This window comes from Rattus norvegicus, chromosome 8, assembly GCF_036323735.1.
Source record: "Rattus norvegicus strain BN/NHsdMcwi chromosome 8, GRCr8, whole genome shotgun sequence".
NCBI classification, from domain to species: domain Eukaryota; kingdom Metazoa; phylum Chordata; class Mammalia; order Rodentia; family Muridae; genus Rattus; species Rattus norvegicus.
The window spans coordinates 19586611-19604553 of record NC_086026.1 but is presented as its reverse complement, the minus strand read 5'-3'; the positions used below and the strand labels follow the sequence as shown (position 1 = coordinate 19604553).

Here is a 17943-nt window from a genome sequence, read left to right as displayed (position 1 = left end):
CTTCTGTTGAAGAGACCACCCTGTGTTTAACGCTCCTGGGTTCCTGGTGCTTATCTGTAAGCACAGAGACCTTGTTCCCTCTACAAGAATGTGTCTGTGGAAACACTTCAGGTATCGGCATTTGATATCTATTTTGAGCCCAGACTAGCCTGTGAACATCTGTGCAAACACAGAGTATTTTGACATGTTGACTCATGTGAAAAAGCCAACACTGGGGACTTGAAATGCCTGACATGTGCTTCTTCTTTGGCAGAATCTATCAGAGACTACAACCTATACCAACTTACAAAAGACACATCTGTGTTCTGCTCTGGTATATGTTGTGTGTGAGCCAATGATAGTCTACAAGCATACTAATACTGTCATAATTACAGTCCATTTGAAAATTGGTGAGGAAGGGCCAGGGAAATGGTTCAGTGGCTAGAAGTGCTGTGTAACCACAACAATCTGAGCTTGAATTCCCTAGAACCTGTGTAAAAGCTGAGTGCAGTAGGGTCACTCTGCAATCCCAGCATGCCTAAGGCAAGACGGGAGACAGACAGGTGGATCCCTGGAAGCTCCGAAGACAATAGCCGGAGTACGCAACATGGCAGGGAAAAAAAAAGCTTGCCCCAAATAAATAAGGCCAACACCCAAAGTTGTCCTCTAACCTCTACATGCATGTTATACATGGTCTGCCTTCATAAACAAGCATGTGCACATACTGGGGGTGGGGGTGGGGTGGGTTTAGCCTTTAAAAATTTAGGCAGAATTCTCACTATTGTTGCCTGTTAGATATTTTTTCTGAACATCCATATACACTCATTCTTTTTATTTTTTAACTCTTATTCTTTGTGAATTTCACACTATGCACCCCTTCCCATTCATTTCCCATCCCTTTGTATCCACCCTCTGCCCTTGCAATCTCCGCCCACCCCCAAGGAAACAAACAAACAAAAATCTTGTTGTGGAAGCTACAATGTGTCACAGTGTGTTCCACAGTATACCCTTTTGTTCACGTACCTTTACTTACTAATGTTCATTGTAGTGAGTCATTGGTTTGGTTCTAGGCCTCTGGCTTTGGCTACACTATCAATATTGGATCCTTGCTGCAACTCCTCTTGGATATCTTGTTGTCCTGTGTCATGGAGATCTTGCAGCTTTTGATCCACGGGACTGGAGGCCCTTTCACATGCTCCTTTCACATGCTCCAGCAGATCATAGATGGGGTGGACAGTGGGGTGGGTCAACTCAAAGCCTTGAATCTGGGCCTAGGTGGTAGCTGATGGTCAGCCGGCCAGCTCGCCCACTTCCTCATCACCAGGGCAAGTTCTCCAGCACTGCTACACCTAGTTCACTGCTGCAGCTGGCCAGGAGTGGGTCAGCTCCCCTGCTCCCATGCCTCCAGGTGGCTCACCCATTCCCCTGCCACCTCCCAACCCCCACAGGATCAGCTCTACTGTGCTGGCCAGGCAAAGTGCAGGGTCAGCTCTCCCGAGTGCTTTGGCTAGCTGGTGATGGGTGGGGATGACTCTCATGCTCTCATGATCTCAGGACCTGACAGATGTGTCAAGGAGCAAGGTGGAGGGGAGGGCATCTCTCCCTTGCTCACACCACCAAGTGGCAGATGAGCAGCAACCCTGTGTCTGCATGATGGCTGAATTAGGGTTTTACTGCTGTGAACAGGCACCATGACCAAGGCAAGTCTTATAAATAACATTTAATTGGGGCTGGCTTACAGGTTCAGCGGTTCAGTTCATTATCAAGGTGGGAGCACTGCAGCATCCAGGCAGGAATGGTGCTGGAGGAGCTGAGAATTCTACATCTTCATCCGAAGGAAGCCAGGAACAGACTGGGCATCCTCAGGTGGCTAGGAGGAAGATCACCCCCATAGTGACACTTCCTCCATTAAGGCCATATCTTCTAATAGCACCACTACCTGGGACAAGCATATGCAAATCATCACATTTCACTCCCTGACCCCGACAGGCTTGTTCAAACACATGAGTCTATGAAGGCCATACCTAAACATAGCATAATAAAAAAGTACATTTAATCCAACTTCCAAAGTCCCCATGGTCTATAGCAATATTAACAATGTTAAAAGTCTAAAGTTCAAAGTCTCTTCTGAGATCCACCTAATCACTTAACTTTAAGACAGGCTGGGCAGACTCCAAACCCTGCATCTCCATGTCTGATGTCAAAGTCATCTTCAGATCTTCAACTCCCTTTTCATCTTTGTTGACTGCAATGAGCTTCTTTCTCCTACGCTGGTTCCCCTCCCTGTTAGCAGCTTTCCTTAGCAGAGAGCCTGTGGCTCTGGCATCTTTAACATTTTGGGGTCCTCAAGTCAACTTCAGTTTCACAGCTTCTTGTTTCAATGTCTGGGATCCACACATGATCTTCTGGGCTCCTCCAAAGGGCTGGTGTCACTTCTCCAGCTCTGCCCTCTGTAGCGCTCTAAGCTCAGATTGATCCTCTCCACTGCTGCTGCTGTTCTTGGTGATCATCCCATGGTACTGGCATCTCCAATACACTGGGGTCTTCCGCTGTAACTAGGCTTCACCAATAGCCTCTCATAGGCTCTCTTCATGGTGCCAAGCCTCAAATCCTTTGCATGACCCCTTCAGTCCTGGATTGTCAACTACTACTGAGGGTGCACCTTCACCAATGGCCTCCCATGGCCTCTCACAGTGCCAAGCCTCAGCTCTTCTTCATGATGCCTTCATGCCATCAAAACCAGTACCACCTGGGTGACTCTTACACATTACCAAGAACATCTGCAGCACTAGGTAAAACCTTGTGCTACTCTGGAACACATTTCTTTTTGTGCTCTCAGAAAACAGTTCCCAGGAAATTTCACCTCAGTGATGCTGGTCTCTTAATCACCACTAGTTTCTTAGCTCCAGCTAACCAGCATCAATCGTCCCAGGAGTCTCCTTCTCCTCTTCTCTATAAAGCCAGAGCCACATGGCCGAAGCTGCTGAGTTCTGCTGCTTGCAGGAGCTGCAATATGGCCCCCTTGTTCTATTACCTTATCATTAGCTTCCTTTTTTCCAACACCTTCACTGCCTAAGCTTGGCTGTCCTGGACCTTGCTCCGTAGACTGACTTTGAACTCAGAGATCTGCATGCCTGTCTCCTAAGCACTGGGATTAAAGGTGTGGTCCACCAAGCCTGGATTTAAGGTTTTCTTCACCTAGAACTTGCTCTGTTCTAGGCTGGCCTTAAACTCAGAGAGCTGCTTGTCTTTGCCTCCTGGGATTAAAGGCTTGTACTCCCATGCCTAGACCTAAATTTAGCTGGGTGGAATCTTGCCCCAAGGTCACTACTCCCTTAATTCAATTTAACATCCTTGAACACAGGATTCAGCTCCATTTCATTTCCTAGTGTCCCTTTAATACTCAAACTATTTTCCTTTCTCAGCTTGCTACATTTTTTTTCAAAATGCTCTTCATCAGATTTAACCAGAGTTCTATTGGGTTTTTTGAGATCTCCTTTGTCGATGCAATTAATATAAATCTCTTTACCTCAGCCTTAGGCAGTCTCCTCAGACACTGGCAAAAAGCAGCCATGCTCTTCACCAAAACAGCACAAAGTTCTTCTCCACGGAAACCTCTTGGGCCAGCAGCACTACATAGTTCAAATGACCCTCAGCATCACTGTCATCCATTTTCCTACTAGGTTGGCCCATTAAGCCCCACTTAAAGCATTCTGTAGTTCTCCAAATCCACTCCCTGGGCCAAGCATATGCAAACCGTCACAACAGCTGCATTCTCTTTGGTGCTAATGTGGGCCATGGACATCTACACAGACTTGCTGCTGCAAGGCCACAGAGCCAGACATGGCAGCATGGGCAAGACTTCACCACGGCCTCAGGTGGAATCGCAGGCTACTCACATCAGGCTTCCTCTCCAACCCTGACTCCAGTTCTGCCTGTATTCACAGTGTTCAAACCATTTCGCTCCTCTTTATCTCCCATCTCTCCGCCCCATACTTGCTCACGGTAGTGTCTCATGCCGTGAGCAGGCCACACAGCAGGCAAGGCCTCTGGTGTCTTCAAATGTTTGCCCCCAAAGATTCCAAAGAAAATAAACCTCTGGCCAAAGTTAAACACAGCACAGTAAAACTGTGATTCAATATATAGTTGTCTGGTTTCATGGCTGAACCACTACCACAACCAGAGAGACGAGCAGACAGGCCGATGAGGAGAAGTAAACAGAGCAGACCATATCAGTCGGCTATGGGTCTCCATTCCACACGTCCTGCTCTTCTTCCTGGACGAGGATGCAGCTCCGGGAGTCACAGTGATTCATAGTGGTCAGTTTTCTCAGAAGGCAAGGGCCCACTGGCACTTGCATTTGTTATTGGCTCTGTTAATGAACAGCATAATTCACCATCCCCCAGGAGCGAAAACAGCAACTGCCTTGGTTCTCCAGTCCTGCCTCTCTTCATGGTGCACACATCCCAGCTTCTGTCTTCCAACTCCACCACGTTTGCTTGCTCTTTCTCCCCCCTCACTCCACCACTTACTCACTACATGACTGCCCTGGCCACACTGTTGTCTAGGCATTTCCTTCGGTGCTTGGGCCCTCACAACCTACTCTCTATATTTTTAAAGAACGGGTCTCAACGTGTAGGCCTGCCTGGCCTGGAATACACTCTACAGACCAGCCTGGCTTAGAACTCAGAGGCCTGCCTGCCTCTGCGCCTGGGGTGCTGGAGTTAGAGACATGGCACACCTTCACCTATTTGTTCTAGCCAAATCTTAGAATAATTTGACCAAATACTAATTTTCTTAAAGGTGTGAATCCATGGAATTGTGATTCCTCCTGGCTGGAGAACTAACTTTAGTAGTTTAAACAGACGAGTCCTCTCCCTTATTGTCTTTTTTTTTTTTTAATTTTTTTTAAAGATTTTATTCATTTATTATATATAAGTACACTGTAGCTGACTTCAGACACACCAGAAGAGGGCATCGGGTCTCTTTACAGATGGTTGTGAGCCACCATGTGGTTGCTGGGAATTGAACTCAGGACCTCTGGAAGAGTAGTCGGGTGCTCTTAACCACTGAGCCATCTCTCCAGCCCCCTTATTGTCTTTTTAGTGACCTATGGGAGCGCTGAGACTTTCCTTCAGAATCCCAGCATGGTTTTAGTCATGACTTCACACTTTCTGCAGCTGTGGTGAATGCGTCTGCTCCAACTTCTGATTACCATGCACTAAGGCTTAGGAGTGGGCTGGCGTGAGAGATGGGAAATGGTCAGATCTTAGCCAGTTGGTAGAAATGGTCTGGCTAGGAACTGGGTGCCAGCAGGGCCTGTGGCACAGGAAACACTCACTGCAGACATTGCCAGCTGTTAGGTATCCTTGGTGTTCTCCCCATTGACAGCTTGCTTCTTAGAAGGAAATGCTCAAGGAGAGACTCAGGGCCCTGTTCTTATTTAATGACATTTTGGTAGTTAGAGGCCCAGGACCAGGAGGCTTTTAAGGAGTCCTTCCTCTGCTTCAGGCCATGACCCTCGTCGACACACGTGTGCACCAAGGAAGCTGCTTCTGGTTAGCTTACCTTTCCTCCCACCACTCCCTCCCCCTTTTGGAGTACAGGCTGGGGAACTACTCTGGAAAGGAAGGCCAGCAGACGCTCCTCTCCCCTCCCTCATACAGTGCTCTGAAAGCAGGCCAGGAGAGAGCAGTATATTTTGCAAAAATGAAATGAGAAATTCCTAAAGAGCTTGACTGTAAACCTGGTTTCAGAGTGGCAGAGGCTCTGTGGAGGGAGGGTAGCTTATGAACGGGGCTGGAGGGTCAACCACAGCCACACTACGAATGAGGAAACGGGGAGAGCATGCAGCGTGCAGACCTAGCTCCTCTCCCGGCTTCACTCTCAATCCAGGTGACATAACAATTACATCAACTCTCCACGGCGCAAATGGTGGGTGAATTCCCATTTGTTCTTACAGATTTTATTTTTCTCTATGTGTCTGTACACATATATGTACATGAAGGTCATAAAAGGTCATTAAATCCCCCCAAGTTAGTTATAGGAACTTAATGTTCTCCACAAGAGAACAAACCTTATTAACTAATGAGTCAAGTTAATCAATATTAACTCCACTCCTCAAGTTAATAGGGTTTTTAAGGAAAATAACTAAATAACCAGAAATAAGACATGGCAATTGTCTTTGAAAAGTTTGAGTCAGTCCTCATTGCTGACACCCACAATCCCAGCATTTAAGAGGCTGAGAAAGGAAGATTACAGTTTTGAGGTGAAGCTGGGTAGACTACACAGCAAAATGCCACTTTAAAAATGGCATCCCATTTGTGAAAGGCTCAATTTGTGGTCCCAAAATTTCTATTAAAGTAGCACACTTAAAGCCACATTTCTCAGAAATTATGCCTTTTAGTAGAATAAAGTATACCTCCCAGAAATACCCCTCAACAATAAGCCACTCAGAGAGCTGTTTGTGTGTGTGATGTGAAACTGCACGCAGCTTTGCACCTCAGGCAGACCAGTGTGTGCACACGGACCTAACTCAGGCACCAAAGGGCAGAATGAGTGCCATGCACTGTCCTGGGAACGCTTATCACAGGCCAAGAAGAGAACCTTATCCTCAGGACTGAGATGGCAGGCAGCTCCTGAGCCACCCCAGGTGACTACTAATGGTGACACTGTCTCTGAAGTGGAATTCCTCTTAGCCTCCACCACACTTACAAAACAGTGATGTCATCTACCAATAGACCTCAAATCGATGAGATAAAGGAGAAAACTTAATGTATTAAAAACACAGCACACAAAGATAATTTTCATTTTGAAAAGAGTTATGCAACTTTTTATAAGCTGTATAAATTATAGCAAAAAGTTGGGGACAATGATTTAGGTTAAAAATATTTATCACAAGCAGATTTCCCCTTTCCCCATATTAAAAAGAAACTAAGGCCTGGTTCAACCCATTTCTTTCTTTTTTTTTTTTAAAGATTTATTATTTATTATATATGAGTACACTGTAGCTGTCTTCAGATACACCAGAAGAGGGCATCGGATCTCTTTACAGATGGTTGTGAGCCACCATGTGGTTGCTGGGAATTGAACTCATGACCTCTGGAAGAGCAGTCGGGTGCTCTTAACCGCTAAGCCATCTCTCCAGCCCTCAACCCATTTCTAAACCCATTATCCAGTAAAGTACGACACTTAGGGAAGGGATTGAGAAAGTCAGAGCTGGGAAAGAACAAAACCAAACATCAAATGGATCCTGGACACTTTAGTCTTTAATTAAGCACATAAAACTGTACTACTTGATATATTTCTCCATGAACTTTTTGTGAAATTCAGATCGCAGCGTATCGTTTACAAATCTTTTGTCTTTCTTTTGATCATCTATACCCTTTGCACAGTTCTTAAAAACAACATCATCGTCCCACCTAAAGAGGAAAAACAGAGAACAAAGTGGTTACAGTTCTATCAGGAGTCGAGAACAGGACAGACCGTAAGTCATCACAGTGCTCAGCACACCTGATAGCACAGCAGCAGCCTGCTCACTGCGCTAGGCTGTCACAGCAGCAGCCTGCTCACTGCCCTAGGCTGTCACAGCAGGAGGACATCCCTACTCAGAGCACACACCACTGCTCTAGTAGAGCCAGTCTGCATTACAAGAGAGACTCACAGATTGGGCTTAGGTAAAGGTGTGGCATTTTCAGATTTAAAACCCAAAGGCAGGGCCACTGTCCTGATCCAGATATCATCAGACAGTAAGGGATCTGTTTGTCATGCTTTGTAAAGTTTCATACATTCTTCTCATCAGTTATACCCACCATGACACACAACATGATGCAAGGAGGCACTACAGGAATGGAACAAGTAAGACTTATAGATTGTCCCAAGCCTGCTCAAGTGCTCAGAGTAGGGCACATTTCAGAAAACATTAAACACACCCATAGGCAGTGTTACAGAAAGTACATACATCAGAGCCATCACCTCCTCTGTGAACATAAGCCTTCACATACAGCAAAGACACTCGCAAACATGCATTGGACACAGCCTATGTAACATGCATGTATGTGCTGGTGCATGCTTAACAGGAGAAGCTGCCCAGGGAAATGAGCAAAGCTATGTCCACTTGTGGGAACTATGTCAGTAAACTTGTCTTGATGTAGTGCACACACACACAAAGCTGAACTTGACAGTGTGACAGGGACAGTTACTCCTGAACCTACAAATGCTTGTTTCATATTCAACATGTAATTGATAGTTTCTGTTAACTTACTCCCTCATTTCCCACACCCAACTGCCCTGCCCCCCTGCAACGCTAAGGTATGGTGCTCACTCCCAGCACTTACATCACTAGCCCTAGACCATCCCTCTTCTCCCTCCCACTCCTATGTGAACCTCTGGCTGTCCTCCTCTCTGGCTGCTTAGTCTCAGTCTAAGACTTTAAGTTCAAATACTATCCATTATGCATTTACTATGCACTTAGACTGGGCACCACTCTAGGTACTGACACTATCTTTTCACTTCTCTCTGCCCATGCTGGCAACTCCCAGATGCATTATTTCCAGCTCAGAGAAGCTCTGGAGACACACAGGCTAGATTCAGATGTACAGAGTATTCCAAACCTACAATGCCTGAATCCTGTTTCCTCTTTCAGTCAGCATAAGCCACACTCATCCTCATTCCTGCCTGGCAACTGCTCAGGTCAAATGCTTAGAGACCGGCTCTGATAACCTGCAGGTTGTCACCAAACATCTCCTTGCCTGTACTCCTGCCTTCAAGAATATGTGTTAAGTTTTTAGCTGTAGAGGTCACTACAAAGGTCACTACATTTACTGTGATGGAGTAAAGAAGCCAAGGAGTTTAGGGAAAAACAGTTGTTACTATGACTTTAAAAGAACCATGGCTCTGGGATGAGAAGAGGCTGGATGTGCGCTTTGCTCATGAAGGGTGGTGAGGGAGGGGAGGAGGGAACTGGGGAGGTGAGGAGGGATAGATGTGAAGTTAGGTACTTCACACCCACACCCACAATTCCCCTGCTACAGCAGCTCCTGTGAGGCGTCCCCATCTCCCTCTGGGGCCCTGACTTTAACTTAGCTTTGGTTAGTCAGCACTGTGCCTCCAGTACACAACTAACCTGACTTCCGCCCAGCACAAGTTCCTACAGGACCACTCCCTTGAACACTGAGTGTCAACCTTGGTTTCACTGTTCAGTGACCTCTTACAGGGAACAGGAGTTTAAGGAAGCCTCTATCTTTCCACCTTGTGACTTGGATGTATATCTATGAAGATTTACAAGTGTATGATCTATGTGTCTTATAATATCAAACATGAATATGGCCATACCAAGTCCCCCAAATCCTTCTAGAACTGAATTGTGAGGGGTGGTCTTGAGGACCCCAACACCCACATCTCAGATGCAGTTTTGTACCTACGGTCAAGGGCTAGCTTCATCACTGTGGCTCTCTCATTTAGAAGTCACTCCTCCACCTCTTTCCATCTTCCCTTACTGTAGAGTCTTTAACTGGGAAGGTTATCAATAGGAGGTGGGGTCCTAGAAGCTTTATCTAACACACGCAGCCCTAACCACAGTCCACACACATACGACGACCATTACTATTAGTACCTTCTTTTAACCTTGAAGTTGGCCTGAGGCTGGGACGGGCCCGTGAGATTCAGGAGAGGGTTTCCACTCAGAATGTTTTCCATGCGAATTCTCTCTTCCTCTGCTTTTTGTTCTTGCTCCTGTCAATGACAGAGGAAGACCCAGTTGCTCACTCCAGGCCAACTGTCTTAGATTAGCCCACAGATGAAGTCAGACAGCATAGGGTGAAGGGGTGGTTTTCCTTCTCCTTTTTTAAACGACAGGGTCTCCAGCAGCCCAAGCTGGCGTAGGACTTCCTAGGAGCAGGGGATGACTCTGACCTTCTGATCCAACTTCTGAGTGCACTGCAGGTGTGCAAAAGCATGCCCAGTTTTGCAGTGCTAGGGATGGGGTCCAGGGCCTGCTAATGCTAGAAAAGCACTTTACCACTGACTCACTCCGCTTTTTGATTCTTGATAAATGCCAGAAAAATCTTATTTATAAAAGTTGAGTACTTTGCCATTTTTATTATAAGTAGCTTGTCCTTGCCAACATAGGCATTAGCCTCTCTAAACTATGAAAAGCCGAGATGCTTATACAAATTAATTTAAGAATATATTAATAAACATAATTTAAGAACATATTACTGAAGAACAGTTTAGCAAGGTTATTGTCTCACTCTGTAAGGGCTACAGACAACATAATTTAATTTTGAGTTACTAACCATGTAAGTTTCCATCTCTAGGACTGATTGGTTATTAGCAGACAAGCTATCTTATAAAAGATGGTTACATTCTAGTAATTGCACTTTCACTAATTTACATAAATACCTTCTCTTCTTATGCTTTATGGTTACCGGGTTCTGTTATACTTTTCCTATATACTTTCTTTATAGCTACAATACTGTCTATATTTTAAAAAAGCATTTCTGTATATATTAGCGTGTATGCGTGCATATGGGTTCCATAGTACAATGGAGGTCAGGGGACAACTCGCAGAAATTCCTTCTCACTGTGTAGGCCATCTTGCCCATTCTCCATTGTTTTAAAGACAAAAGTTTTCAATACTAGTTCAGTTTGACCTTCAACACGGCATTTTTCTGCCTTAGCCAATGAAGTGTGGGGATTAGGTGTGAGCCACCATGTCTAGATCATTTTCGTCACTCGATTTTAACATCAGGTTCCTTAAACTCAAATCACTCCATTTCAAGACTTAGAAACCCAAAATTCTAAAATTCTTACCTGTAATTTTTGTAGTTATCTGTTAACATAACTTAAATCAAATATCAATCCTACTTTATTGTGCTTTGGGGATGACAGAAATCGATGACCTAATAGATCAAGAAGAAAGAGTCTCTCTAGAAGTCACTTTAAAAATGAACCTTATTCCCATATAGGTTCCTGATACTTCATTTTAATATGCAAATGTGAACAGTGGATTTCACTTTTACCAGGACGAGTAACTGGTAGGCGAAAAGTACGTCACTTGTGGGAAAACCTTTTAGGTTACTGCAGAGATCTCAAAGTCGGGAACTTTCTATTACAATTAGGATCAACAGCTTTTAAGCTTACCAGGGTGGGGAAGAGAGCACTGAGGTGGCTCAGCAAATAGCGGTGCTCGTCAGTAAGCCATAGCCTGAATTCAACCCCAGGTTCAGTTACCAAACCATGGGTCTTCTAATCTCCATGCATGCATCTACCCCCGAATCCAGCAAAAAATTTCAAAAGATGCCACAAAACCAGGAGCGTGCCCACTCACACTTAACACACAGCACTGGGGGGAAAAGGCAACCCTTTTTCCCTGCTCGGCTACCAGGCCTATAGCCTAATGGTCAGATAGCCTGTGGGTCAGATCCACACTCCCGCCTCCACACTGGAGAATTAGATCTTTGGAAACATGGCCACCCTATTTATATAGGCACCGTACCCACTTCTGCCCTGGAATAGTGTAGAACAGATGCGGTGGTCAGCCATATAAGATCAGTTATTGTCTGGTCCTCACAGCAAGTGTGCTCATCTATACACTGGCTCCTTAGCTTCAAAATGCTACTGTAAGGGGCTGGAGAGATGGCTCAGTGGTTAAGAGCACTGACTGCTCTTCCAGAGGTCCTGAGTTCAAATCCCAGCAACCACAATGTGGCTCACAACCATCTGTAATGGGATCTGGTGCCCTCTTCTGGTGTCTGAAGACAACTGCAGTGTCCTCACAGACATAAGAATAAATAAATCTTAAAAAAAAAAAAAAAAAGGGGCTGGGGATTTAGCTCAGTGGTAGAGCGCTTGCCTAGCAAGCGCAAGGCCCTGGGTTCGGTTCCCAGCTCTGAAAAAAAAAAAAAAAAAAAAAAAAAAAAAAAAAAAAAAAAAAAGCTACTGTAAGACCTTCATAAAGCAGCAAAAAAGGAAGGCAGGGACAAAAGAAGTGAAGCTGTCACTCAATTCCAAGAAATACCAGCACATTCTATACAGAAATTAGAGGAAATGCCAGGAACTCTTAAGACCTTAAAAAGTGCTTCTATCTGTCCCCTGGGTGTCAACCAGAAAACTGCAGACAGTTTAGGCATCTATTAGCTTTCCTCTATAGACCAAAGTTTATGAGGACTGTTAATGAGAATTATTATATTTTCTTCCAATCTGAGTTCAGTCTCCAAAGCCTATCTAGTCTTTTTCTGAATTCTTCCTTGACCCTTCTAATTAACATGAACCTTACCTCCCTAGATGCTTAGCACTGGCCCATGAGAGCGCCTTTCCCTGAAGGTTTTTATTCTTGGCTCAAATAAAACCTTATACCAAAGCCCACAGCAAAGGCTGTGGTACTTCGCTTGAATACGGAGCAGAGGCCTCTCACTTGATACTTTGTGTGAAGGTAAAACTCATCGCCACTCTCTCACTCTCTGCTTTCCGTCTATCAGCCCAATGGAGGTCATTTCTGCTGCCACAACCAATAGTCACGTACTTACCGTCCACACAGCGTTACCAACATCTGTTTGTCTCTCTCATTTTCAATTTTTTTTAAATGTTTATTTTGTGGTATTTTGCCTGCAAGTAGGTATATGCATCACACACATGCTTGGTGACTAAGGAGACCAGAAAGGAGTCAGATCCCTGAGAACTGGAGTTACAGGTGGTTATGAGCCACCATGTACATGCTGGGAATTGGACCTGGGTCCTCTGCAAGAGCAGTCAGTGCTCTTAATAACTGAGCCATCTCTCTAGCTCTTACCATGCAGATTATAGTTCATTTCATTGCATATGAGGATTACTGACACAGTCTCAAACTTTTTCTAACCTCTCTACTTTTACCAAAAGCAATCAACCCTGCACACATGAAGGAGCTCCATGAATCCTTTAGAACAAAGCCTTCACGTCCTACACACTGCTCTATAAACCTGGTACTCTACACCTTCAACTTTCCTGAGGCAGTCTTAATCTGTAGCCCAGGCTGGCCTCAAACTGCAAAACCTGCCTGAGCTTTCAACACTAGGATCTAGAGTATTCTCTTGATTTTTTTTCAGTTCAATGTTATTTTTCCCCATTGTGTAGTTGAAGATATTGTGGCTATGCAAATAGGTTGGGTGTCTTGCCCTGGACTATATAGAACTAACTCCCTCCCTCCCTTTTTTTTTTTTTTTTTTTTTTTTTTTGAGACACAAATGTCTCAAAGTAGGCAGGAGACAAAAAGAGAATCTTTATAAACCACGTGGACCAGCAGTTCTCAACTGTGGGTCACGACTCTTTGGGGATTAAATAACCCTTTCACAGGAGTTTCCTGTGACAACTGGAAAACACAGATATGTGAAGCATGAAGTTAGTTATGAAGTAGCAACCATGTAATGTTATGGTTGGGAGTTACCGTAGCATGAGGAACTGTATTAAAGAGTTGCAGCATTAGGAAGGCTGAGAACCATTGCTGTAGACTATCTTTAATTCTGGCGTTTAATTAGGAAATCATTTATTCATTTGCTTTTAAACAAGTTGAGCATCATAGTTCTATCTGAACTATCTGAAAGAAATGTCCCATATAATTAGGAGCCTGAGAATGCCACTTTAAGAAGACAGATCTCCAGGTGTTAGAACATTTAGACATGGTTTAGAACGTGATGGTGTGGTGTGAATAGCAACACTACCTTTCTGGCCTGCTCTTCAGCTCTCTCCTTCTTGATCTTTTCTAGCTCTGCAAGAAGAGCTGCAGTGTCATCGTCATCGCTTTCCTCTTCAAAATCCTCATCTTCCTCCTGTGACAGGTCAAGGGGACCAGGAATAGCAGAAAGAAAACATACGTCATTTACTTTTCTCATAGAAACTGTACTCACCAAGTCTTTGGAACAAATTTAAAGGGAAACATACCGGAAGATATAACCAATACAAATATAATAAATAAAACCCAACCAAAAATTATAAATGCTTAATAAAATGTCAACCCCTGATAAAGTACCTTTCATATTTACATGGCCAAAAAGCATTTTCAAATGGGACGTTCTAAAACAAGCAATGCTTCACACTCAAGTACATTACTATCTTCAGTGTCCTACCCCTAAAGAGTTAAAGTAATTTCACGTAGCTCAAAATGACTAAAGTTAGCAAGTGCAAATGTGCAAAAACGGGTACTAAGATTCCGACAGAAATATCTGGAATGAAAAACTGAATTCCACTTACTGTAAACTTTCTCATTTTAATGACTCATCAGTCAGCTCTAATTGCTGACATATATGCAATTCGATACTACTCAAGGAAGGCCACTCAGGTAGCTCAGTTGGCGCTGTTAGTCAGGCGTAGCAGACTACTCAGGAGGCTGAGGTGTGAGGCAGGAAGGCTGTGGTTAGTAGACCAGCCTCAGTCACAGACAACAGAAAGATGGCAGTGTGTCCCAGTGAATGCTCAAGTTCTATCCGCTTCGACTGCTTGCCTCTCTAGTCACTAAGGGGTCTCTGAGCGCTATGTGTCTAAAAAGGCATCCTATCTAAGGGAAGTAAAGGGCAGCCCTGGGTAGAATGCTCAATGTGCTATTCACAGGGCACTCATCCTGACAGTGTCCTGTGCAGTTCAAGCAAGGCAGGCTAACCTCCTGCACCACTGACAATACTGTCAGGGGTGGGCATATCCTTTTTCACTGACTGCTTCCACACAGCCCTCCGGATTAAACCTGTCCTAAAAGTCCTTGACACAGAAGAATACTTGATGTTTTAAAAACAATATAAACTTCAAAGTCGAGGTCAGTGATATATTTCAGTAACATAAAGCCAAAGTGTATTAAATTTTTTTTTCAGGAAAATATGATATGCTGTGCCCAATGGCAGAGGCCCACAGTTCCAGCACTGAGGCGGCTTGAAACAAGCAAACAAATAAACACAAGCTAACCCAAACCCAAACCTAAAACACGTACATCTGTGAGAGGATCGTCAGCATCAAGGTTGGCAGCAGGAATCTGGTCTAAGCGGGGCTTCTTGGACACCGAAGAGGAAGTTGTGTGTTCTGAAGAAAACAAACATTTAGCATATTGAAGTACATACTGGATTTTAAGTAACATTTTAGAAACCTTTGGGCAAAAAGAATCCACACAAAGCACAGTGACAGCAGGGACCCACCCTGTGACGGGCAAGTAAGTCTCTGATAAATACTTGTTGGTTAACATGGGGTGAATTAGTGAGCACGCAGATCACAGCGTCTCAGGAGACTAGCCAATGCTCACATGTGGTAGAAACATAAAAAGGGTAACTGATGCTTCTCTCAAAACTCATCAATTACATGGGGAGTCCCAGACAGAAGGCCTCGGGCGGGTTCCAGCTGCTGTAAAGTCAAAGTCTACTGACAGGAACTGAAAAATGGTTTTAAACACTTCAGGTCACCATGTCTTCAGTACCAATGCATGACAAGATGGGACTGGAATAAACCTCATTATTGTCTCTTATCAAAGAGGTATAGCTCACAACAATGTTAATTGTTTCCAATCACCAGGAAACAGTTTGCATCACATAACTATGTGACACACGAGGGACAGCAGATACCTCGGGTTGGACGGTCCCTATTTTTCTCCCTTGCAGCAGCTCTCTCCCTCTCTTCCAACTCTCTCCTGAAGTCACGGTTGCGAACCTCTTCAGGGGCATCCTGTGTGGTTTGTCTTAAGTAGAAAAACAAAACAAGCCAAAACAGGTCAAAAATGTTGCCCCCAGTTGTCAAGGAAAAGAACCTATATGGCTATAGCAACTTGAGACAATTCAGAATGTAAGTGTCAATCAAGAACAAAACGGAAGAGGACAATATCCCAATCAGAGTGCTATTAATACACTCGTGGGGTTCCGTATCACACAACTTCCTACAGCAGGACGTCTCTTGAAAACAGTCCTCCACTCAGGGCTGTTACAGCAACTCCCATACTCACTCAGAAGACTGAGCTGGTTATCATGACTAGTGAGGGCTTCATCCACACCAGCAATCCCTGCTCAATAGGAACTTATGCTGAAAGACCGTAGAGCACTTTACAACTACAGCAAATAATTGTATTGTAAACTTTTTGAAAGCCTTTTCTTGGAAGATCGGTAACTTAAATACTATTAATTTAGACATGATCATAAGTCATGGTTGGTTCCATTCTGTGAACAGGACAAATGAAAGGCTTCTTACCTGTACTTTATCTTTGTATGAGAGGGAAGGTCTCTGCTTGAATACTGCTTGGAGAGCTGGCTCAAATCACCTTCTCCTTTTCCTCTCCCACCTCTTGCAGGTTCAAAAGTTGGCCTGGCTGCTGTTGTCATCTTCTATTCTTTGACAAACATGGGTTTAATTATACTTTCATTTTATAGATCATTCATAATTACCTGTCCTTAAATCATTCTCAAAACTCTCCCCAGAACTGCTTAAGTAGTTTGCTTCAGTACAAGTCTCTAAAGAGCAGAATCATGAAATTCAGGGTGTTTACTAGATATGCACTGCCAGGCAGCTCTTATTTGATATAAATAACTACTCTGAAGGTCTGAGTCTGTGCTTCTGTTTTAGCTGGGTAGCCCTGCGCAAGTCTCCTAGCTTGATTCTATCACTTGTGGAATGTTGATACTTCTATAGAATTATTATGAGATTTCTGACACGTGATGTCAGATCTTGGACAACAGTGTAGTGTGGCTTTTAAAATAAATGACTTAAATTTTTTTTTTATATCCCACTAGCACTAGGTTCTCTGAGATTTTGTTTTATTTATTTTTTATGATAGGATCTCACAATGTATTTCTGGCTGAATTAGAATTCACAATGCAGATCAAGCTGGCCTAGGACTCTCCAGAGATCTACCAGACTGCCTCTGCACTGCTGGAATTGTCCGGCCAAGATTTGCATTTTTATCAGAAACCTCACACTACAGCAAATGGACCAATAAAAAACAAATTTCTTTTAAAGTTACAGGCAAACTTATTGAGTGTCTTAGAGTTTGTTTAAAACCCAATGACATTTACACTGGCAACATTACCCCAGAATCTTGTTGATTCAATTTCCCTCTAAAGCAGTTACCGCAACATTCGTAAAGCTTTGGTAGGCTGTAACTTAACGCAATCCTAAGAAAATCGGAACTCCACTCAACCAAACATCAAGAACTGGGCATGACTGGGTACTACTCCTGTGATTCCAGAGCTTGGGGGGTGAGAGCAATAGAATCGGGAGTTCCAAGCTAGCCTAGGCTACCAGAGAACCTTTTGCAATTTTTAGCTGTCAAATAAGAATTCCAGCCTAACTACAGGGCTACTAAATCTCCGTTAGCTTAAGCAGCATGCTCAGACAGACCGTGTGGGACGTGGGAGTTTCTACCCCATCCTACCCTCCTTTGCTTTTCTCAGTGTCAGCGGTGCCGCGCCGGTGACCGCCCCGAGCTCGGCTGCAGCTCCCGACCGCCATTCCAGCACCGCGGCCCGGACGATAGTCACGGCTCTCCGACTCCCCGGTGCGGCCCGCACAGGGACCACAAACCACTATGCCCTGCTACTCACTGTGGCGGGGGTTCGACGCAGTGCCTTCAGAAGCTCACTCACGAACCATTGCGACCCTTAACTCCCAGAAATCTCTGCGCAAAACCGGAAGCAAAATGCAGAACTTCCAGTCTCTACACCTGGGACTCAACTAAGACCCGGAAGCAAAATCTTCGCGCTCCCAACGGCTGTGTAGAAGACGCGAACTCCACACCCGGAAGCAAATCCCGAGTTGGTTTTTTTTTTTTTTTTTTTTTTTTTTTTTTTTTTTTAACCGTCTTTTAGAGGCTGACCCAGTGACCAATCCGCAGAGACACGGGAAAAAGATGGAGTGACGTCGCCTAGGGGCGGAGCCAAGGCTGCTTAGGGGGCGGGCGTTTGAAACCGGTGCTTCATAGTCGACCCCAAATATCATCTTGTGCCTTTGAGAACCAATTACTTAATCTCT

At 44.4% G+C, this 17943-nt stretch overlaps 1 protein-coding gene across 3 annotated transcripts; it reads right to left on the bottom strand.

Annotated features, from left to right (window-relative positions):
* Positions 1–6736: 6736 nt before the first annotated feature.
* On the bottom strand, positions 6737–17654 carry Cwc15 (CWC15 spliceosome-associated protein). Of its 3 annotated transcripts, none has more exons than NM_001024987.1 (7): positions 17517–17638; positions 16168–16301; positions 15552–15664; positions 14930–15018; positions 13674–13781; positions 9593–9711; positions 6737–7400 (listed from the first exon to the last, which is right to left on the bottom strand). In NM_001024987.1, exons 2-7 carry the CDS (start codon positions 16296–16298, stop codon positions 7271–7273), a joined length of 690 nt encoding a protein of 229 aa, NP_001020158.1. In that variant the 5' UTR covers positions 16299–16301; positions 17517–17638; the 3' UTR covers positions 6737–7270. The 3 variants fall into 3 exon arrangements, with proteins under 3 accessions (NP_001020158.1, XP_006242582.1, XP_038936913.1); XM_006242520.5 differs by having other exon boundaries at positions 7230–7400; positions 16168–16306; positions 17517–17654; XM_039080985.2 differs by having other exon boundaries at positions 7230–7400; positions 17348–17552.
* Between the last annotated feature and the right edge of the window lie 289 nt (positions 17655–17943).

Excerpts from the sequence above, each read along its gene's own strand:
- Cwc15 (XM_006242520.5), bottom strand. The coding sequence starts at position 16,298 with ATGACAACAGCAGCCAGGCCAACTTTTGAACCTGCAAGAGGTGGGAGA. Across the intron at positions 15,665-16,167 it reads CATACAAAGATAAAGTACAG|ACAAACCACACAGGATGCCC; the intron begins GTAAGAAGCCTT and ends TTTCTACTTAAG. Across the intron at positions 9,712-13,673 it reads CTGAAGAGCAGGCCAGAAAG|GAGCAAGAACAAAAAGCAGA; the intron begins GTAGTGTTGCTA and ends TGTCATTGACAG.